This window comes from Conger conger, chromosome 6 (assembly GCF_963514075.1).
Source record: "Conger conger chromosome 6, fConCon1.1, whole genome shotgun sequence".
NCBI classification, from domain to species: Eukaryota; Metazoa; Chordata; class Actinopteri; order Anguilliformes; family Congridae; genus Conger; species Conger conger.
The window spans coordinates 34014435-34038619 of NC_083765.1; the positions used below are offsets into that span (position 1 = coordinate 34014435).

General features: G+C 41.0%; 2 protein-coding genes across 3 annotated transcripts; one reads left to right on the forward strand and one right to left on the reverse strand.

The window, feature by feature from the left end:
- The first annotated feature begins 1875 nt into the window (after positions 1 to 1875).
- Positions 1876 to 2994, forward strand: npy2r (neuropeptide Y receptor Y2). Its single transcript, XM_061246911.1, has one exon. The coding sequence runs from the start codon at positions 1876 to 1878 to the stop codon at positions 2992 to 2994; it is 1119 nt and encodes a 372-aa protein (XP_061102895.1).
- A 4463-nt stretch (positions 2995 to 7457) lies between these two features.
- Positions 7458 to 20077, reverse strand: map9 (microtubule-associated protein 9). Of its 2 annotated transcripts, XM_061246583.1 has the most exons (14): positions 19881 to 20077; positions 19429 to 19505; positions 19040 to 19127; positions 18299 to 18856; positions 17647 to 17834; positions 17216 to 17309; positions 17034 to 17101; positions 16530 to 16597; positions 14966 to 15119; positions 14615 to 14704; positions 13298 to 13459; positions 12445 to 12590; positions 11831 to 11966; positions 7458 to 7758 (listed from the first exon to the last, which is right to left on the reverse strand). In XM_061246583.1, exons 2-14 carry the CDS (start codon positions 19501 to 19503, stop codon positions 7639 to 7641), a joined length of 1947 nt encoding a protein of 648 aa, XP_061102567.1. In that variant the 5' UTR covers positions 19504 to 19505; positions 19881 to 20077; the 3' UTR covers positions 7458 to 7638. The 2 variants fall into 2 exon arrangements, with proteins under 2 accessions (XP_061102567.1, XP_061102566.1); XM_061246582.1 differs by lacking the exon at positions 19881 to 20077 and having other exon boundaries at positions 19429 to 19851.
- Between the last annotated feature and the right edge of the window lie 4108 nt (positions 20078 to 24185).

A 24185-nucleotide genomic window follows, 5' to 3' on the forward strand; every position in this document is an offset into this window, starting at 1 on the left:
TACTACTACTACTACTACTACTACTAATAATAATAATAATAATAATAATAATAATAATAATAATAATAATGGAATAGTTGAAAAGTAGAAGAAGGCTATGTTATAGTTACATGAATATAGACTACAGGAACAGGCGCATTGAGAATTGGTTGTTATGAATAAGCATCTTAAATCGAATTGGACTTAAAGAGATTACAGTCTGAATGTGGATATCATTACATTTCCTCTGAAAAGGAATTCATATTACCTGAAATATTTGGTCTAAATGTCTCTTCAGAAATGATGGGTCAGTTGCTGTATTCAGGTTTTCCATGTCTACTATACATCATAGTCACCAAATATGAACTCATAACACACGTTGATTTCTCGTGAAATTAAGGGAGAAAAGCAAAGCTTTAAAACGTGACCAGCATGACAATACTGTCACGGCACTGTGACTGACAAGTTTTTCTCGTGAAAATCCTTTTCCACAAATTTATCAGAAATATGTATTCCTTCTATGGAACAGAGACGTGTAGGTAAACTCTGAATCAACGTTCATTAACATTCCTTCAGATAACCAAGTCTTTGTGGTATGCTACAGAGAATTATACAGTATATGTGCATTTGCCCGGTCAATACTGGGTGTGCGCGCTGCTGACAAGAGCCTTTCTAATTACGCAAAGTAATGGAGAGGACCTTTTACGCGAATACCTTTAAGCTACAAGAAAATTGTTGTGCCAAAGATTGAATAGCAGACTGAATCGCGCATTTAATTTAATTTATAGAAGTAATTGACTCAAAAGCCACTGACACCAGGTGAGATTCACGAGGCCTCAGTATCCCATCAGTAGCCTCAGTAGCCTATACTAATTACCTCACTGTGCTCTATCATAATAAATAATTTATAACTTAAAGTGGCACAGCTTTATGCATATACACAGTCACTTCACATTGCGGGCTAGCGTGCTATGGCAGTCTACACTAGCGATCATAAAGTTTTATTAAACTAGATGGGTAGTTTATTTAATAAATTTTATTTTTGAATCTTTCAGTTTTAGTGTATGTTTTCTATTATATTTTAGATATTTGGAGGTAATTCTAATGCCGCTTTTACAACTACGTCATGTCCCATGGGGCTGTGCAAATTAACAGATTCATATCGTGGTTTATTCACAATAAACACACTTATATAGTAGGCCTACGGATAGACCACTACTTTCCTTTAACGCAGCGGTGGAAATAATACAAAACTTTCATTTGAAATTACCTCTAGGCGCATAACGTTCCCCTACACGCTGCTTTGCAGTGCCTCTTGTGTAATTTCGTTGCGTTGAAAAACGGCTCCCCAGAAGCACTAGCCTAATCTTGCAGTTGTAAATATCTCATTTTTAATACATTTGCAAAAAAATCTAAAAACAGGTTTTCACTTTGTCATTATGGGTTGTAAATCTACATCTAAATCAAAGGTCTGAATACTTTCTGACGCCACTGTAACTTCTCATTATCTGTAATTGGTAGGCTGTTCCTACCCACAGCAGAATAAATCCTAACTATGTATTCGCAATCAGTATAGTTTTATGTAGGTGGGATAGGTACACTCAGTAAAAAAGGTACTTTATTTATGTGACCCTCTATCATTGGTGTGAAGTGCGAAAGCTATCAGACAAACAATTATTTCGCCTGACAGAGAACCCATAAACTCGATGGGGGGGTTTTCTATGGAAACAGAGTGGACAATTAGATAACGACGATATTTATAGGATTAGGATATTTAACGTAACATCCACATTGGAGATTGAAAGATGCGTTCGGATGTAATTATGGGAGGTTAACAATACATTATGTTTCTAATCTGTTTCCAGCATCTTGGTGTCTGGGGAGGAAATGCTACGAATGGATTCAGGAAAGGAAGAGAATGTTACGCAAGAGATGGTCCCTGAGCTGGGCGCTGAATCCTCCAACTGCTGCTCTACGTCTGCTGTGCTTTATGACAACACGTTCCTCGGTCTGGAAGACAGCACCAAGCTCATTGGAGTGCAGGCCATACTAATCATTGCGTATTGCACAATTATTTTGCTTGGACTAATTGGAAACTCCCTGGTCATCTACGTCGTATACAAATTTAAAACCCTGCGCACAGTTACTAACTTCTTCATTACAAATCTGGCGATGGCAGATCTGCTGGTGAACGCCTTGTGCCTGCCGTTCACGTTGCTATACACCCTCCAGGGCGAGTGGAAATTTGGCCAGGTCATGTGCTTCATGCTTCCGTACGCTCAGGGCCTGGCGGTGCACGTTTCCACAGTGACACTGAACGTCATCGCACTGGACAGGCACAGGTGCATCGTCTATCCCATGCAGACCAAAATGTCCAAAGACATGTGCTTCGTCATCATCGGCATCACCTGGGTCATCAGCGCCATCTTAGCCAGCCCGCTGGCCATCTTCAGAGAATACGCGAGACTCGATCTGTCTGCCACGCAGTCCATGCAGGTGTGCATGGAGAAATGGCCCGGGAACCACAGAGACGGCACCGTCTACGGCATCTTCGCGCTCGTCCTGCAGTACGTCCTCCCCCTGTCCATCAGCTCCTTCGCCTACGTCAGCATCTGGAGCAAGCTGAGGAGCCGCGGCACGCCCGCCGGCGGGAAGGATCGCCACCGGCGACGGCGCAACACCACCAAGATGCTGGTCACCATGGTGGTGGTGTTCGCCGTGAGCTGGCTGCCATTTCACGCCTTCCAGCTGGCCATCGACATCGACAGCAGCGTGTTGGACATGAAGGCCTACAAGCTGCTCTACACGGTGTTTCACGTCGTAGCCATGTGCTGCACTTTCGCCAACCCCATCCTGTACGGATGGATGAACAAGAACTACAGGGACGCGTTCATGGCCGCGTTCAAGTGCGAGCGGAGACACGACTATGTCCACCCTCCCGCTCACGGGAGAGATCGAAACAAGAAGTCCCTGGAGACTGAGGAGTCTCTGGATTTGAAGGCCAGCAGTGTCTAAAGACACAGCGGATGTTAATGGTGTAGTGCACATTTTTATCGCCTGCAGGGAAAGTGCAAATAAATCAGAATTCTCTGCTGGCACACAATAGAATGTACAATGTTAATTCGCCTCTGACAGTTTGTATGTAGGAATCATATGTAATACAGATCAATTGCTCTTCGCTCAGATGTATCAGAGTAAAATGTACCATATCATTGTTGACGTAAAAACATATTTGCAAAGAGTTGGGGGTGCCCTGGTGTCCAGGCTAAATTCCCAACCTTGGCTCTTTGAAGCTGCCACCTAATCGTCCCCTGATTCAATTGGCAAAAACTTTGTTGCTCAGCTGGTGTGTTGAACGTTCTGGCACAAAATGGCAGGAGGGTGCTACAGTTTGATGGTGGTTGAGGCCAGTTTCGCTGTATGGATGTAATCATTTATCTATCTATATTATAGCACAGTGAAGAATTGTGCACTCTGTGGTGATTGAAAAAATAAAATCCAATTATAACCTAAATATAACACATATCACTGTTATTCAACATCCATCCATCCTTCCATTATCTAAGCAATTTTTAACTGGTCATCCCAGCATGCATTGGGTGAAAGGCAGGGATACACCCTGGACACCAATCTATTGCAGGGCAGCTATTCAACATGCTTGAAATAAAAATAATGCAACTGCTTTTATAATTGTTATGTGTTGGCTTGGATTGTATAAGTATTAAATAAATATATAGCTAAGGTGTTTGAAAAAGGGGCAATGCCCTTCTTTGAAATAAAACTGTATGATTTGTATTAAAGACTGAATTATATTAATTATATTATAGAACAAGCATTACCATTCAAAAGCAATGTATAGATGTAACTGCCAAAATAAAGGAAACAATTGAATAAATGAGGGATCAAAAATATACCATTGTTGGATTAATACATTTCAGTTATTTTGAAAGAGAGGTTGTTGTTGAAGCATGTTTAGCAGGTGCTTCAGTGATGAAAACTGCTAAAACAAGCTAATGTTTCATGAGGAACTGTGTTTAAGGTGATGTTAGCATGGACGTCTGAAGGAAAAACATCATCAGCTGTACTTAAAAGCTTATATCCCTCAACCGTGATGTGCATTGGTTAGGTGGAAGTACTTAGGTGGAAATCTAAGGTCAATCTAAGGTTTGAGCTGGCAGTTGAATCAAAAGCTTTCTGGCGAGAATGACCCAGCTGGTGTTGCCTTTACTTCGGCATTTAGCTGTAAATATATTGCACTGTGTATGAATGCCCTTTAAACTATACCAATGTGTCACCACTACTGTAGGTTTCCCACATGCAAACATTTTAAATTAAATGTATTAATTAATTCCAGGCCTTGAAGATGTGTGTTTGATTGTATCATCCCAAGAATTTCATTTACACATTACATATTTAACACTCCCCTGTGCTGTTGAGGTTTTTTCTGACCATTTTTGCAACAGAAAGATCTCTGAAAGCTGAAAACATCCTTGAGAATTGAGATTATGTTGGAATAACTCTTATGATGTGTCACTGGCAAAAGGCCTGTAAAAAACTTGCACATAAAAAACTGTAAATGTCTCACTTTTTTTGTAAGATAAAAAATACTGTAAAATAGTGACCGGTGACAGGTTGTGCTGGAAGATAATTAATAATACGTGTACATATTTCTAATTTGGAATATTTTAGGATGTAGGAACAGTTCCACAATGCGCAGTTGCTAGTTCTGAAGTTAAATCAGTGTTGTAGTTTTTGTGATCTCCCCTGAGTACATTAGAATGCACAATGGCTGCACTGGAAGTCAAATTGGGCTCTCTCCAAATTCGCTGCTAATGAATGTGCAATAAATGCAGATTCTCCCCTTTGGATTAAGTTGAATGAGAATTCGCAGTATGTACCAAAGCCAGAGATCCAAAGAGATCAGGTCTGTGACTGAATTACAGCCACATTGGTTGCAATCCAAAGATCACCAGCATGCACAGTGTTACGACCTCTGTCATAAGCATTTTTCTTCTTTTTTTTTACAGTTGCGCATCTTTGCTGCATATCTTCACTTCTGAGTTGCACTAGATAGGCAATTACTTTTATTTAAAAAGGCCGCCATTTGCATTGATCTGGGTAGACTAGCTCTGCAAACTTTTCCATATGGCTTGTGGATCATTGATTACTTTGACTTTGTGTATAACCATATTTTTGTTTTACTTGACTAGCCTAGCCCTTTTGATTTGTTTATAGACTGGATTTTGTGTATGGCCATTGCCTTATCCTATTTGACTCTGATTCACACCTAGCCCATTTTGATTTGTTTGCTGATTGGATTCTGACCATTGCATCACTTGTGCTCAACCCTGTTCGCTCTACTCGCCGTGTAGCGATGCCTGTAGTGTTTCCAGCTGGATTGCATCCTTCTATAGGGACACAATTTGTTATTTTGCTTTTTTATTTTTCCTTTATTATTTTTGAAGGTGATCCTGGGTGGAGATCTCATCTCCATAGGGGGGTTGGCTACACACCATTTGGTAAATGGTTAATGGACTGCATTTATATGGCACTTTTATCCAAAGCACTTTAAATTTGTGTAATTAATTCACCCATTCACACCCAGACTAACACTCACATACCAATGGTGATAGGCTGCCATGCAAGGTACCAATCAGCTCATCGGGGTCAATTGGGGATTAGGTTGCTCCGGGACACTTCAACCTCCTGATCGGTCATACCGCCTGAGTTAATTTTGCACCCGGTTTACTCGTCGGTGTGCAGTTTTTGTTCCCACTCCCCATATTTCCCTGTCCTATTACAGGCTGACCCTACACTGGGTCATAACAACAGACAAACACTTAACAGGATAGTTGCTTGATACCCTCAAAAATCACCACAAAAGTATCAGCCAGTCTCAACAAAAACTGTATGTCATGACATTTCTGGTATTTATGGGAAGTTATGCTATTCAGTATGATGAGTTTTGATTCTTTTTTTCCTGAACTGAAGTGGGGTATCCCAAGGATATCAGTGATTCTGGAAAGTTCTACACAGAGGTATGGTAAAAAATAATAAACCTCTAACCTTATCATAAATTACAGGAAAATACTCATGGGCTGTCCTCTTTGCCAGGGGTGTTTGCACAAAGTATTAAACCAGGGGTGCCAATAATTACGGAACCTGTTTGTCACATGCTGTGGCATACCCCTGGAGGACAGATGAGCTGAACACAGGGTGATATGGAAAGTCCGGACTGCACCAGTGTTTTATTTACAGGAGCTGAAGTGAGAGAGAGAGAGCACACGCCCCAAACGGAAAAATAATCTTCATGAGATCCAGGCTAACAACATAAATAAACAAAGGTAAAGTAAATAACCCGACTCACGTTGATACGATTGGTCAATGAGATATCTGCATGGTCTACCTAATAAAGTGGTCATTGAGTGTATTTTTGTGCAATGGACCTTAAATGAGGTCACCGCACAGTCAGGGTGGTCGAGCCAAATGGTTACTTAAAATTGTGATTTGCCTCATCCAAATGGACCAAGAAAATATCTTATACGCACATCTGACTTCCCCTTGGCTGCAGCTTTGCTGCCTGCCACCTGTTGCAAGGCTGACCAGATGTGCCATTACAACACTCTCTTCAGCTTGAGCCTTATTAATCAACATTAGATTGCATTCACAACATTTTTCATGGATTTTATGATGATTTATGTGTGCATGCACATGTCGGGGTGAAGACTCGACTACCTTAACCATTTACCAATGTGAACTCACCCAACCCTGTGCAACAGTGTAAACAGGGTCTTAAATATCAATGTAAATATCAGTAAAAGCATGCCATCGTGGATGAGAAGTTGCCGCAGAACGGAATATGGCTGACGGACGCTATTAGAACTTCAACCATGCTAATTTGCCCAGAAGCAGGGAAACAACGGAAATTGCAGGGGGGACAGCCACACAAATTTGTATAAAATGTTATTTTGTGAAATGATCAAGGTCTAGATTGGTTGCCTCTAGGTAATTTTGCTTAAAAATAAATTGTTAAAAGGCACAGGCTAATTAAAAGACCTTCAATGGACTTCATTGTACAATCAGGCACAACAGCTCCTAATATGGTAAATGGGTGGCATTTATATAGCGCCTTTATCCATAGCACTGTACAATTGATGCCTCTCATTCACCCATTCACACGCCAATGACGACTGGCTGCCATGCAAAGCACCAACCAGCTCGTCAGGAGCAATTAAAAGTTAGATGTCTTGCTCAGGGACACATCGACACAGCCCGGGCAGGGGATCGACCCGGCAACCCTCCGACTTGCCAGACAACTGCTCTTACCACCTGAGCCAATGTAGGCTAACAAATTATGTCTTTTGACACAAATTAAGAGCATAATTAAAGGTGTCAGTGGCTTAAATGTCTGGCTGTGGAGTGGGATGTGCTGATATTTTACAGAGAGTATGCATTGTAGAAAAAAAACAACAATGATGAAAAGTAAACAATTAAAAATTTATATTTTTGCAAAACAGCCATTTACAGCACTCCAGATTTAAAAAAACAATACATTTGAGTCTAATTTGTGTGATCCAGTGTAAAATTAAGTTCTTCTTGTGAGGGAGAAAACATATAAAAATACAGACGCGATTGAGTAGAGAAAATAAGCAGTTATGATTATCTTCCAAACGGTACGGTTTTGTTCGGGGGGCTCCATGGAGGAGGGGGTTCGTCTTGGAGAATAGCGCGTATCTTTCTTTGACCCCGATCTCTCCTCTCTTGCCGCTCCTTCCTTTTCTGTGGAAAAAAGGAGGATGACTTCTGACCTGGAACTAATCTCACATCGCATAAACCAGAACAGACCTTTGAGCTCCTCAAATACAACTGAAATGAATTTTTATCAGGTTTCAACAGCAACATATAGACCATTCTGATCAGGCAGGTGACACATCTAGGAAGACTCTGCTAGCAGTATTCTAGCCGTGTGAAGAGGACCGGCCATTGGCTTATTCAATCAACCCTCTTTGTGGTTTGTCTCACAAATTTAAGAAACATAAGGCTGAGTTTGGTAATTATTTAAAATGGCTTAACAAAATGAGTGCAGAATGGAAAAAACAATTAAATTTGCTATTGAAAATTAAGGATGCAATACAGTTGTCTGCATAGAATAATGCCAAAGCGTTTTATTTGTTTGCGTGCGACAATCACCAAATATGAAAAAACACATATGAAAAGTATATGGTCTGTTCTGTACATTTAATCTCGTGAAAATTGTCAGGTACCAATGGAAATATTTGGGCAATGCTCAAATTGCGTGGCCGATGCTGTCAAATTAAATCCGTATTGCATCTTTAAAGAAAAGTTAACACATGGTGAATGAGCATTACTATAAAATAACTTCTTGTTTTCAAAATAATACTAGTTCAATCCAGTTGGGAAGTTAGCAGGCCAGCCTATATTTGGAACATTTCAAACCGTACAGTGGTGCACAATATTCATTACCAGGATACCTGTACCATTATATCTGTGGGGTGCAGCAGTGAATGCAGGCTGAAATGGTCTCAAATTCCACTCCCTCCAGGGGACAATTTCATCTACAGCCACAGCTGGTTCCCAATCATACTGCCTTCCAAGCAACTCACCTGCACAGCCAGCTTTTCCTGCCTAATCCCGTACAAATTAATTTAAAGCACAGGTGGTGATGGAAATGATTTTTCAAAGATTCACCTTGTAGGGATATTTTACTTTTGTGGAGCTTGCCGCATTATATTTGCATAGGGTGAATGAATACTACCAACATCAGCCTGACTGAGTGTCTGACTGTTAACAGCATTGGCATTCCTCCCACTCCTTACTTCCCACCGCCCAACCACCTGTCCTCTTGACCCCTTCCCCTCTTCCCTCCTACAATCTATATCTGATGACATTCTCCCTTTTCTCTCCTCTCTAATCAACACCTCCCTCTCTTCCGGCACCATGCCCTCTTCCCTGAAGAGGGCCAGAGTCACTCCCCTGCTCAAAAAACCTACTCTTGACCCCTCTGCCCTGAACAACTACCGGCCTGTCTCTCTTCTTCCCTTTCTCGCTAAAACTCTGGAACGGGCGGTCTGCTCCCAACTGTCCACTTATCTTCTCCAGAACAATCTCCATGACCCCAACCAGTCTGGCTTCAAGAGTGGCCACTCCACTGAAACCGCCCTGCTCGCGGTCACTGAGGCACTCCACTCTGCTAAAGCAAAATCCCTCTCCTCTGTCCTCATCTTCCTCGACCTGTCAGCCGCCTTCGATACAGTCAACCATGAGATTCTGCTCTCATCGCTGTCTGGGATGGGTGTCACAGGTTCTGCACTCGCTTGGTTTTCCTCCTACCTCTCTGGTCGCTCCTACCAGGTGACTTGGAGGGGCGCAGTCTCTGAACCCTCACCCCCTACGAACTGGAGTCCCGCAGGGCTCGGGTTCTTGGGCCTCTCCTCTTCTCGCTATACACCATGTCTCTTGGTTCCGTTATCTCTTCCCACGGCTTTTCTTATCATTCCTACGCTGATGACACCCAACTCTTCATTTCCTTCCCCCCCGACACCCAAATCACCACACGGATCTCTGCCTGCTTGGCTGATATCTCTGCGTGGATGACTTCCCATCACCTGAAGCTCAACCTTGCCAAAACTGAGCTTCTCTACATCCCTGCTAAGTCCTCTCCGTCAATCGACCTCTCGTTGACTTTGGACTTTGTAGTTTCCTCCTCCCGTACGGCAAAGAATCTTGGGGTGACTCTTGATAACTGCCTCACCCTGGCTCCACAAGTATCCTCCACTGCCAGAACCTGCAGGTTCTTTCTGTATAATATACGCCGTATCCGTCATCTCCTGACTGAGAAAGCCACCCAGCTCCTAGTCCAGGCGCTCGTCATTTCCCGCCTGGATTACTGCAACTCCCTCCTAGCCTCCCAGCATGTGCCATCAAGCCCCTCCAGCTGGTCCAGAATGCTGCAGCCCGCCTGATCACCAGTCAGCCCAGGTCGGCTCATGTCACTCCGCTTCTCATTGGCCTCCACTGGCTTCCTATTGCCGCACGCATCCGTTTCAATGCCCTAGTGTTGGCATTTCAGGCTGCTAAGGGGACTGCCCCACCTTACATACAATCCCTGATCACTCCCTACTCCCCAGCTAGACCACTCCGGTCTGCCAGCTCTGGTCGCCTTACGGTTCCCTCTCTACGTGCACCTGGCGGTCGAGCTGCACGTTCACGCCTGTTTTCCGTTCTGGTTCCTCAGTGGTGGAATGACTTGCCTACCACTGTCAGAACAGCAGAATCCCTCCCCCTATTTCGACGCAGACTCAAAACCCACCTTTTCAAACTCTACCTTAGTCCTCCCTTCTGATTTCCCCTGCCCCTCCTTTCTGATATCCCTATCCTTGTCTAACCCCCCCCCCCCCCCCCCAAAAAAAAAAAAAAAAAAAAAAAAAATGCACTTCTGATGACAAGTACAGCATTTCCTGTGTATTTTGCTAGTTTCTGGATGTGATGCTCTGACTTATGGTAGAACCTATGCACTTGTAAGTCGCTTTGGATTAAAAGCGTCTGCCAAATGACTAAAATGTAAATGTAAATGTTGTCCGGCTCCCAGATCTCTCCCATTCGTTTTCAGGACCGCAAGCAAACGTTTTAAAGCACAAACTAACAACAGCTAACAACTAACAACAGACTAACAAGGACAACAGATTGATAAAAGGCAGTACTAATGTCAAATGGTCTATTGTTTTTTAACAATAAGCTGGTTTAAGGTTTAGGTCAACTACAAATAAAGAAGCTATTTTGAGATTGGCTACTGCATAAAAATGATTACCAAGTTATTTAAGTTAATTAAATTTTTGAATGCACATGCCCATGTGAAATCCGTGTACGGATCAACCAGAGATGTGTGGGGTGACCACTTGATGTAAATGTTCTTTATATATTCAAAAGAGAACGTTAGCCTTGTTGGTCATTCAAGAGATATTGGCTCTTAAAAAAAGGGCAGGCAGCCAAAAGCCACTTACAAGTGGAAATTGGGGTTTAAAAACACAATATTACTACAACACACCACTTGGTGTATGTCTTCCAGACCAACAAATATTTTGGTTAAGAATAGCCAGAAGGACAATTAAGTCAAACAGATCATTTACTCAAAAGTTTTTTCAAAAATGACCAAAACTGTTGGGATTAGTTAGTTTAGAGGAGCAGACATCCCTGGACTACAAAAGACAGGCTTTTAGCCGGATTTGTGTTGGCGAAGCCAATGTGTGCCAGAACTGTGACTGTGACTCTGACTTTGAGTAAGATTAGTCAAATTAACATTCTCAATGACTTGGTTGTGTTCTACCCTCACTGATGGGGCAAGCTGTCACAAGTGCACACCATCTACTTAACTGTCTAGAACTCTGCACTGAAATAAGATATGAGGATTTAATGACAACAAAATATGTGCCTGCGACACTTTCATTTGGTATGTAATTTAATCCGTTCTGATGTAGTGCACCAAAGAAATGTATAGAAAGAGTGAAAAGTGTGACAATATGCCCCGTTCTCCCCTACATATAGGCAATTCAAGGTAGCTAGATGGCCTACAACAAAAACATTCTTAGTTTTGTGGTTCAGTTTTGTGTCTGCAAAGACAAGAGGTGCTGCCACAGGTTGCAGTCATTGAGGCCATCTGTCATACTTCCCTACAGTGTAACTGGGCAAAACAAGCACTCATTCACTGCTAAATTGGTTAGTGCAATGGCAGAGGAAACATTATTTTAATAGGAACTCATGTTCACCATGTGTTGTCTTTCCCTTTCGGACAAACCACAGAATGGGAGGATGGAATCACCCGCTGTGTACTTACCAGCCATTTTTCATACATCTCTAATGCCATTTTACCCTTTTCTTCCTTCATATATTTATCCTCCTCTTCTTTTATCTTTTCTTCCCTGCGTTTCCTCCTTTCTTCTGCAAGGATATCCTTCTTCTTTTCTTGACTCCTGAATCATTTTAAAACAGTCTCTCATAAATGATGTACACTCTGTGTAAATATACTCTACAGTACATCCTTTAGGAACTATGTCCATTGCACCTACTAACAGTTTATAGTCTTTTGTTATGCAGGATAAAATATGCTTTTACAGAGTTTATGAGACCATTAACAGAATGTACTCTGTTAGAGTTGAATTAACACTGGACATTTTCTGTGTGAAGACAACATGTAGAGTATTAAATGACTGGCAAGGGTAATTACCAAGTAAGAAAACAAAACTAAATGAGCGTTACAAACATTAAAGCAGTAACGCATCACTGACAGCCAACAACTGAAAGCTTCCTGTTGTCTGTAACAGACTTTCCAGACTTAAACCATTGCATTATCAATAATATAATCTCATCAATTTCAGTATATTTCAGTTATTTCATGGTCTTTCTGCACCATCATGATGAGGCTCCAGATATTATCAGGGGCATACGTACCATTTTGACATGGTGGTCATGCAGTCTTTCTTTCGTTCCTCTTCCTCCTCCTCCTTCTTGTGCTTCATCTGCTGTTCTGCCCGTTTCTCTTTTCTGTATTTCACTTTCAAATACTCATCCTGCCCTGATTTCCATTTCTCAAAGACCTGAAGAGCACAAGCAGACATCAGCGCATCAATCAAGTACACTCTACCTGCTACTTCAACAAGGTCGAAATATATACAATTCAGTGGGACTAGGATCCAGTGGGCACCAAAACCAAGGGCTGAGGATGTGGGAAATATGTAATCTGATGGAGGCTGGAGCCAGAGATGAGAGCAGAATTCTGGGTAATGCAGTGTACGTATGAACTGGGTGGACACTGTTGGAGAATGAGTGATGTATATTATTGTATTCAAATACTTGATTCATACAGAAAAAAATAAGATTCTGATTCTGTAGGCTGCTTCTAAAACTGCTCAGAATTGAAATCAGCTTTATAGTTACCCACTAATAGATTTATTTATTATTATTTATTTTCATAAATGCTAATTGCATAATTCTGTATTTGTTATGACTGCCCCAATTGTTATCATTCCCCTGCCTACAAAATATGGGCAAATACAGGAAAAAGAATAAATATTGTCGAAAAACTGAGAAAAGTTGCATGTTGCGGGTGGTCGGCGTGAAACGAGACAGTAGCCCACAAACACCCACAATTCTTCTCTGACACAACCAAGCCTTCTCAAATTTGAAATAAAAATGGGCTCCAATAAGGCAAGTTCAGCACTTATGAAAAGCACTTTCTTTTTTTCTTTTTTTTACCAAGTCAAACAGGAGTCCACACACAGTGAAGTAAATATTCAAAACCTGCCTTCTTGGCCATTTCTTTCTTCTCCACCTTTTCATCCATTTCCTGTTGTTGTTTTTTCAACATTTCCTGCTTCTCTTTTTGCTTTGCTTTTATCACTTCTGCTTTCTTCTCATTCCAAGCGGCGAAGGACGCTTTGGCGTCCACCTTTCTGGAAGCTTCCTCCTGTAAGGAAGGGCAGGATCTGGCTTCAAATGGAGAACAGAAAACACCGAAGACAAAGCACGTACCTGAAGATGTACTGGAGTGCTGATTCAAGCCAAAAGAAGATTTCATTAAGAGACGGAGTCTCTTGCTTTACCCAGTATTACCCAGATTGAAAGGTACGGAAGCAGAGCAGGCTGCCTACCTTTAATATTTTTTATTGATGGCAGGCTAAAATTAGCATGCACGTGGTTCTCAAATAATATCAATACATTTCAGCGAAGCTGGTCATTTGGGGATATTAATAAGGTTTTCATTAAGAAGGATCAGACTTTCTTATAATGAAACTATAATAGATGGATTCAATCATATGGTCGCAATCTGTGGATCCTCAGACTTAGTTTAAATGATTACCAACTTGGCTGATCTTTCATGACCCACGAATCCACTCTTTGATAAACTGGCTCCATATTAACTACAGCACAAATGGAGCCTTACGACAGATAATAAATGATTAAAATAACGGCATATGTCAGATAGCAAATCGACCTTATTATATTCTAGAGCAAAAAGTTGGCAGCATTAAAATCCTCAGCACAACTGTCATTGTCCAAATGACTGCAGCTGCAGAAGCATAGTACTTCCACATCCCCATATATCCAGCACACAAGATGAACCTGCCATTCCCCCCCGGGAAACCATAGCAATTCAACACGCTAAGCCACCGCCTCCAACCCCCATCGGTGATCTGTCCTGGACCTCTGCATATGTGACACCGTGCCCACCGTTACTCACTGTCAATATTCTACACAGTCATTAATGCCTGAGAGTTAAAGAGAGGCCCTGTGAAACATTAACTGCAGTGCAGTCATGCAATCCCACACATCCCTGAAAAAAGAAATGAAGATTTCATACACTTTCACACGCCTTTTCCACAGCAGAGCGACTGCAGCACTGTAGGCAAGAATGGAGAGACTGCTCCCTCTACTGGAGTCCTTTATAACCCCAGAGAAATAGAGACATAGGGAAATGGAAGTTGTAAAATGGAAAGATATTGGTTCACAACTGGACTTGAAACAGTGTTAGATGTCACTCTCAAAATTTGTCATGTACCTGCTATGTAATAAAAGGTTTACAGGTTTCCAGACCGACTGAAATCTGTAAGGATTTCCCCACCTGTTGCTTCTTCTCTTCTTTTAACTGTTCCTCCAGCTTTTTGACTTTAATCGTTTCCTTTATTACTTTCCCTTTGCCTTTACACCATTCCTGTGAATTGTTTTGAAGCATAAAATCAAAGTGAACGAGAAATACATTTTTCATTATGACACAGATACACTGATGACAGGTAGTATGTTTCACCAAGCATTACGATTAATAAGCAAAAAAGTGTAAAAAGTGTTTTTACGTTTGTTGCTCTGAATAAGAGCATCTGCCAAATCCAAACATAAAATAATAAGGAATGCTAAAATGTATGCAGCAGACTAATACTTGATAATAAAGCAAAGTGTGTGAGACGTATACTCATACCTGGTAGACAGTGGCCCGGACAGAGTCTGCCATATCAGGCTCAGATTTCATCTGGGATGCAAAGGTGTCCAAAACCTTCAGAGACCCCAGGTATCGAGATTGGGCGGCCGGTTCCTGGGCACTTTTAGGCCTCTTCTTACTCTGGCCTGGAGAGCTTAAACACCACAGGGTGGACACCCAGTATCACTCAATGCACAATCAGACAATGTCTTATTCATTTGGGAAATGTTACACACTTAACTGACACACCATGAAAAGTCCATAGAAAAATGATGCTGCTCTGTTGGGCAGATCATTATTGGTAAAGGATTAGAAAACACAACCACAGTGTCATGTTGATTCACAAATCATGTGTGCAATCCAATTGGAGCGTTAATTATGCTTACTACGTTTCCATGGAAATGTTGGCATTAATTTGATCTTTTTTTCTTTGGTATAATCAAAAATCTGTTTTGGAAACAGGAGTGAAGGCATACAAAGAAGATGTTTCTAATAAAGCGTTTATTATTAAGTCAATTTACATATTTACAGAGGTCATGTTAAAAAAAGTTATTACTACAACTATTCTATAAATAGTTTGTAGTAATAAAGTGTAATAGATTACACTTATTGGTTTTAACAACATTAACGGACCTCTCTAAGTAAAGTCAAATGTTTCAGTAGTATTTATTTTGTTATTTAGATTTAAATTTTGAATTATTTTTATATATATTTTGTTTATAGTCCTTAAATTCAGGTTTCAAAATATGCAGTTGACGGGCCGGCACTCTGTACCAAAACATTGTATAGCTGTACAATAATTCAAGCTCATTGGAGGAAAATTGGTTCTAATAGCCATAGCCAATGGCGTTTCAACGTCAGTGCGTTCACAGAGAAGGGGTTGGATAGACAGTGTTGTGGTTTGAGCGTGTTTGTTGCTACAATTCCTCTCTTGACTGTTAGGAGTCCGAAATTACCTATTGTACCTTTAAGCGTGGTTTTGCTAGTTTTAGTTTAGTTTTTGTTTAATCAAAAACAAGATTTTTATTTCTGTTAACAACAATGCTTTTTCATACCTAGTTTTTGTTTTACGTTAATAACCTAAACAGGTACTAAGACTGGATTTGGTGGATTTGCTACTCTTGGATTACTTGGCCAAGCCATGGGGAGAGGGGAGAAAGCGCATATTTAGGTTTGCGGAGATGGAGGTTTGATCACAACCCTGAAGTCAGCATGCCTTTTATGGGATTGCTGGGGTTTTGATGCAAACACCATGAACGGGTACGCACATCCAAATCAACACAACAGCCAATTGTCCTCTGATACACAGAAAATCGAACATCTGTGCATGTCTCATGAATCCCACGTTGGCTTTCCGTAGGAGCTTTTATTAAGAACAAAAGTAAGAAGAATTTAAGAAAGGGTTGTGAATGAGGCTCAATGTTCTGACATTGATATGACAATATGGTATCCTTGTGGTGCAACCTGTTTACTTACCAGCTGAGGAAGAAAAACACACACACATATATATATATATATATATATATACACACACGCTGAAAGCGCCTAAAAAGGAGGCACTCACCTGCTATCGTGTAATTTTTCTGTCACATGTCCGCTGTTACCACTGTTCAAGTCATTTTCATTGTCCTCCTGGGAGAACCACAAACACCCATGTTATCAGACCCTATATCCAGTCCAATGTTTTATACTGACTGCAGTGTACCCCAGAGCACTAATGAATGTTCCTGAATCCTTGATGCTCAACTTGTGTTAATTAATTTCAATTGTTTGAAATGCCAGATCCTTTGGAGACACTTCTGCAATGGGAATACCTTTTAAATACAGCAAACAAAGATATTCAATGGTATCAAGATGCTGACGTTTCTGATCATTGTCTGAACAGAACAATCAGAGAATCACTGCCATTTATTGCACTAGATGGAACTCTTTAATTTAGCTGATAAAATTGCTCAACTCCCAAAACACATTTTAGCAATACCAATTGTCCAAGATTGTGATAGCAACTGTACATTCAAGTGCTGTGCACTGGCAATATCTGACAATGGCAAATGTCTGTTTTTCTAACCTGGTAAGCCTCAAAGGATATGGCACCATATTCATCCTTGCTGACTTGCTTGTCATGCTCTGGCAAACCTGAAAAGAACCAGAAAATACCGGCTTAACTTTAGGCTGAATTCTAAAAAGAACCTAGATAAATGTACTTATGTTCAAAGCCTTAAGATTTTACATTTTATATTTATCCCTCACCATCCAATGCGTCTGCAGATCTGCTGAAAGAGTCTGACAGCTGTCCTGCTGATGAGGAATACTGACTGAACCGGGATACTGACTCCTCTGTCCTCTGGAACACAGACAAACAGTGAAGAGGGCCAGTAGCATCTTAAGTACTGCCCCACTAGCCTCCGAATATTGAAAGCCCAGTCATATTCACCAGCTGTGCTAACTGCTACAACCGCTGCTATCAATTCAGGAAACCGAAAGAGCGCGGGCTCTTTCTGCGAGAAAACATGAAAGTCCCATATTCAACCAGACAAATAAATAGTTTTCTTCATGATAATTTATGTCAACTAAGACACAAAGCAGTAAAGTAAAAGCAACATTTACTGAGAGAACGTTACACTTCTCGTCGACAGTTCCTGTGCTTCCGTCCCTTGCGTTCTGTGGCTAAAGAGGCTAACCTGAGGGCTGTGGCCTCTGAAGGCCTCCACTTCCCCAGCCGAGGAGGCGCTGCTTGCCCTGTCGGCCGAGGACAGGGGGATGGAAACGGAGGAGGTGGGGGGTCTGCTCTCCTCCTCGGTGTTGCTCCCCTCCTTGGGGGCCCGCTGCCGGGGCCTCGGCTTGGGCCGCTCCTCCCTGAAGGGACTGCCTGTGTGGGACGAGGGAGAGGAGGCCGCTTTTCCCGCTGCTGTGCAGAGCAGAATGAGCTGAGCCTTTCAGTTCAGCCCATTAACTTAATTTGAATTGCTATGCATCTGACTATAAAGGGATTTATGCATTATGAAGAGTAATGTAAATTGTCCTTCAACCAGAATAAACTGCAACACGAGTGAAAGACTGAAACTGAGTTTAGTCCTCTCCTCTTTAATCTAAGACAGGGAGATTTGTTATATGTTCACCACAAGAGGTCGCTGTGTACCACATAATGCACCCTGGCATTACTATGCCCAAGACCATTACTTTGATTGGCAAGACTGCAACTAACTTATTTCCATTATAAAAAAAGTCAAGCCAACGAAGACTCAACCACAATGAGTCTCCCCTAGATATGAATAATAAGATCTCAGATGAGCACAGTGACAGTAAAAACGAGAAGCCATCATGAGCTATAACCTGAGCGCGGGGACTTCCTGACATTTCGTTCCCGGGGTTTAGGGACAGGCGTGTCCATCTGTCCCTTCTCGTCCTCCACAACGGGCATTTCCTCCTGCTTGCGTCTGTCAATCGCTGTTTCCTTCACCGTGCCGCCGGTCTCCGATCCCAGCCTCTCTCTACCCATCTCTCCCCAGTTCTGCTCTGTGCTGGTCAGTACCTCCTGCCTCTCGGAGGACCCAGGCTGGGGAGACGCAGACCGGCTGCTGTTTGGGGTGTCCTGCTCCAGGCGAAACTGCACTGACTTCGGCCCCGACCTGTCGGAGCGAGAGGAGTGGGAGGAGCCACTCCTGCTGCCATTCTCCCCGGTCTCCATTTCGTCCCTCTCCACGTTCCCCAGGCCTGAGTAGCCGCTAGGTGTGGGGGAGCTCTTCCTCGCACTCTTCAGGAAGGACACCCGTTTCGCTTTCGTGGTTTTCTCATCCTTGTCGGACATATTAAATTCTACCGCTTTCTTTTTTCCGGCTTTAAACATGTCCATCTTCTTTTTCCGCAGACTGAGAAGCTGTTCCAATGAATCTGTGGGGTGAAAAATGATGCGAGGAATGTCATGTTAATTTTGAAGCATATTTTAAAAATCTGGACAAAGTATGAAAAAGGTATGAATACAAGTTTGCAGTTATCAACTCGCAAACAGAAATAGGTTGATTAAGAGAAACAGCTTTCAAATTTATTCACACATGATTTCATCAAATTACTTGCCATCATCATCAAAGTCATCCGCGTATGAGTAGCTCTCTTCAGCCTCAGTCTTATATGCTCTGGCTGCAATAGCAGCTTGAAGTTCATCCTAAGAAACATATACGCATATGTACAGGTAATACACAAGTATATACACATACACACAAGTATTTGCCTTTTGTCTATTGTCTTATTCTTATAATAATAATATGTGAATGTGAATATCCTGCAGAAATTACAGAAAGTCACAACAGCGTCGGGGTTATTTAATTCAAACAGTAAAACATTTCTGCTGTTGTCTTTAATGAGCTATTTTAGCTAAAAAATAATAATTCAAAAATAGTTGGAATATCAGACATGTGGTATTCAAAAACCAAATGGCTACAATTAACTGGCTTCTTCTTGTGTACCTGGAAGGATGTTCTCTTTGATGTCTTGGGGCTTTTTTTATATGCAAGTGTTGTGCTCAAAATGTCTTCTTCCATCTCTGTAAAAATCAAGTAACTCGTACAGTCAATACCTGGATAGCTCGTAAGCAACCTCGGCAGCCAGCTAAATTACCCAGGTAACATTCCATTTCATCCAATTCAGATTAGTTAAATGATCTAGGCTATCTCAGTTGAGTTTCTGCGTTATGAAGTAGCTAGCTGGCAGTGCCATTATATTGACTAGAGAAGTAGCTAGTTCATAATTACTGAAAGCATATACATTTTACGTAGTCAGCTAGCAATACAATGCAGACGAAGACACTCTATAGCTAATATAGCCAACACCGTATTAACCGTTAGCAACACAATTAGTGTAGTTAGTTTGTGTATCAATAGCTAGCTAGAAATGCCTCGTTTGTTTGCTAGCAACCTACCTGAAATGAATTAGCTAAATGTATAGCTATATTTTCAATAAACCTTGAATAGTATTTGTCTTTCCAAAAACATGTATATAAATGCGTACTATTGTTGCAATTAATTCATATATGCTAATTAATTTAGACGAAATGCACGGCTGGACTGGGAGGAAAACTTGAAATGCAAGCTAGCATCGACTGCCCTTGCCACTAATCGGAGCAGAAGCCATGGCTGTTTCTAAGGAGACGGAACACAACGGAAGTGACCTTCTTTCCAGCTACCTATTTCCGGGATATTAATGTTCTCATTTGTTGTTGTTATATCCCAATATGATATGCCAAGGATACCATGCGTCTAATTAAGGGTAATACGTTACATGTGAATAACGTGATAAGCATGATAGTTCAGTGCACAAGGTTAATTTCTTATTTAGCCTAATTCGGGATCCAAAAAAAACAAACAAAAAAAACTGTTTGTGGTTGTTCGAGAGGTTTCTATGCATAATTTGCTGGCGTGTTATTCAAAAAGCCGATGTAGCCAGCATAGCAGTTCCAGAATGAATCATAAGAGGGAGGAAAAGATCTTCTTTAAAAAGATCTGACAAAGCACGTAACGTTATTTTGTTAGGTAGCCTATTTCTTCATCCTTTGAAATTCAATATCGAACATCTTGAGAAATAATTAGATAACGTTCGATTTGTAGACGTTATCTGTGAAGCGGGCGCTGATCTTACTTATTCCAAAAATCGAAATCAATAAATAAGCTGTCCAAGCTACACCCACGACATTAGCAAATGGCATACAGTTTGAATGTTATTCATTAGCCTAACATGTTCAGGTCCGTAAAATGTGTAAGTTGGGATGAGATAGAGACGCTGAGACGTTACATCAAGGTCAGGAGTAATGTCCAAAAGCTGTTCGATTCTGATTGGTTTAATCGTTATAACATTACACGGTATGTCCGGTTGTGGAATAGGTTATTTATAGTAAAGCGGACTTAAATATTCTCCGTTTAAAGTTTTTAAAGATTCCCCCACCCAATTTTGGGCAGCGTACAACGTACATTGGGCTATTTCAATGTTCAATTGATGTTGTTTACAGTCATATTTAGCTTTTCAGCTTAAACGTTCTCCTGATTTTCATTTTAAATTACGTGGACAAGGAGATGTGTTCAAGGAGTGTTCTCATTTTCCAATGTTGCCCTCATGCAGTAAAACAATAGGATCACTGCTGAAATAGCAGTGGTGTTTTGCAATGGATAAAGCTTGTTCATTAATTAAAATCTTAGAATTTTCCGGTGGTGGGTTTACATTATAGAAAGCATTAACACTGTTTACATCTCAATATTCCTGTTTCATGCCACAGTGTTTGTGAGAACTACTTTGTGCAGTAACGTAAGCTATAGGTTATTTGCACATGTCTTATCTGCAAATCAGACAGTTTCGTATATGAAAAATGCACAGCTGGCCTACTAGCTGCTCCCTTAATTTCTGTGAGATTCATCAATATCAGATTGATTCTCTGAAATGCTCCTGTGTTTTTCTGAATGACTGTGTACATAGGATGAGCACTCTTTAGGTCAGTATGTGATCTTAGAAGCGGCTTTATGTTATCACCAGTTCCTGGGATTGATGCTTTTTTTGCTAGATGCTGACTGCTGACTGCTAATCCTGTGCGGTAGTAGCCAAGGGCTCTGAAAGTAATGCTGATGGATGGAGACAAACCCTATCTAATTATTTTAGCATCAGTGCACATTCTGTCTCCCGATGTAGTGCTGAGGTTACGCAATCGCGACGGAGTGGTTCTTCAGTTAAGCCCCCTCATCGCCCCACATTCTCGGTTTGCTTTTAAAACACAGACGGTGGGCAGGTGCAGAGAAGCCTTTTAGGAGATTATTAGTTAGTTTTTTTATATTGCATCTCGAAGGGACTGATGATTGTTATATATGGTGAGCTGTTCACAAATTCCTCACTAATACATTGCCCATGCGGCCTGCCTAGGGGCAATCTGCTTCAATTACTCATAATAACAGGACGAGTCATGGAGGTTTCTCGGTTTTGCAAACTTCCCAGGCCAGCCTTCATGCAGCTTGAGTCAAGCATAGATAATTCCACTGTGTTATGTCACCAACAAGGTGTTCTGCCAAGAGGAGTGTGTTTGCACAGTATCGCTTTACATTCTCCTGCCTAATGTAGTCAGGGCTTCATCCATGACCCCTTTAGACTCTCCTCCTCTTTTTTCTTGCTTCTTTTCTTTTCAACCAATTTGACATCTTATTTGTGTTAAGCACACTATATTTAATTTTGCCTTTCCTGACAATACATAAGACAGATTTTTAAACATGAATTCTTTATATGGCATGAATCTCGCTTTCTGGCAGTCAGCTCGAAAACACAGAGTCTGGCACAGGATCCTTGTTTGTTCATTCCCAGTTAATGTCAGAATGGCTAAATCTGGTATTATGAGTCATCTCCATTACACCGCACATCTGCTCACTGCACACGTCCATGACTATTGTTTTGTTTTTTATGGATGTATACTACACAAGAACTCCATGATTTGCGTTAGGCAAATAAAGATGTAACAACATACAGCATGCAAAAGCTCTGTGTAATTAGAGCAATGCATCCACAATATAAAGAAGCATTGATTTGCCATTAGCTGCTGACTACTGCAGGGGAATGTATTTCCATTGTGACTGATTTATTGAACTTATTTTTTAGACTTATTAAGTCTTCTGCTTAGCTTGGAGTCATTGTCCTGCTGGACAATCTACCTACGGGCAAGACTCAGCTTCCTAGCAGGGACAACCAGATTTTCTGCCCAGATTTCCTGGTACTTTGTTGAATTCATTGTGCCATTGGTCTTAAATGATGCTCCTCGACCACTGGTATGCGGTGCTTGTATGTATTCAATTTTGCTGTCAAATTTGTTCATGGTGTGTATGACCAAAACATACAATTTTTGTCGCATCTGACCACGGCACTCTCTTCCAGTCATAATTCCAATGTGGTTTGGAAAACTTTTGTTTATTGTGCTCATTAAGGGCTGTCTTCATGTTGCCCTTCCAAAGAGTTTGCTGGTATGGAGGTGCCATGTTTTCTTTTAGACTTGGTGACCCCAATCTCTGCCATTTTTAAACTGCAATTCTAGGGTTACTTATGGCCTACCTCACCATTTTCCTTATTGTCTGTGGGAGTAATATGCACTTGCATCCGCTTTCTGACAAGTTCTATATTTAACCATTTTTGTAGGTTTTTGTACCCATTACTCGTCAATTGCCATCTATGTCTTCTGAATTGACAGTTCTTTGGCTTTTTCCATGCTGATGGCTGAGGGATTTTGCATGCTTCTTTTTATACTCAAGTGAAACAGGACGTCATGGAATGACACAATATACTTGCTTTAGACTAAGATTATCTAAATGAAAGTAAAATCATATTGGCAAGTTCACTTTACAATAATTGTTAGGGGAGCCAATAATTTTGGCACCTGTGGTTTTCAGAAAAAATGTAGATTAATAAATACAAAACATTGAAACATGATAGGAAATGTACAATATTGAAAGAATTTTTTTTATTATTAAGGGTGCCAATAAATTGTTTTTTCTTTTTAAAAGACTACTTTTATTTCATAATGGTACTTTCCCCAAATAGCGCATTTCCAAGTAGCTTTTTTCTCTCATTTGCTAATTTCATGAGAGCATTTATCATTTTGTAATGTGACTTGTCACAATATCAGATTTAGTGGTATGAATAAAATAAATAATTTTATTTGAAAAAGAATGGATAATAAATTAAATCTATGGAACTTGACGTCCAACCAAGTCAATATCATCTTGATAACCACAATTGGCACTGGTAAAGTATGGTGGGGTCCATCCCTGTACTCAAACAAGAACAGTGCATTAACCAGAAGCCACCTTGCAACCCCTCTTAAAATATTTTATTTCCGTGTTGTGAATGCACCGCAGGTCTATTTAACTGGCTGAAAATTAAACCAATAAAAACACTCAAGGGTAATGTCATGTAGGGTTTTCATATGTCCAAATATTCCTTTTATATTGGACTTGATATTTACACACAGTAATTCCCTATGGAATGAGGCAGGTGTAAGGGGATTGAAAAGGATCAACCAAAATATCAATATCCCCCATAGTGGCACAGATGTCAGTGACAAAAATTTCCCAGAACAACCCTGATTTTCTCATGGCATGAAGAACAAGTAAAACACAGGAACTTTAAATGTAGCCCAGCATTAAAACATCTGAACTGATGCAGCAATGTGCAACAAGTCCTATCCTACGGCACCACTTCTTGGTTC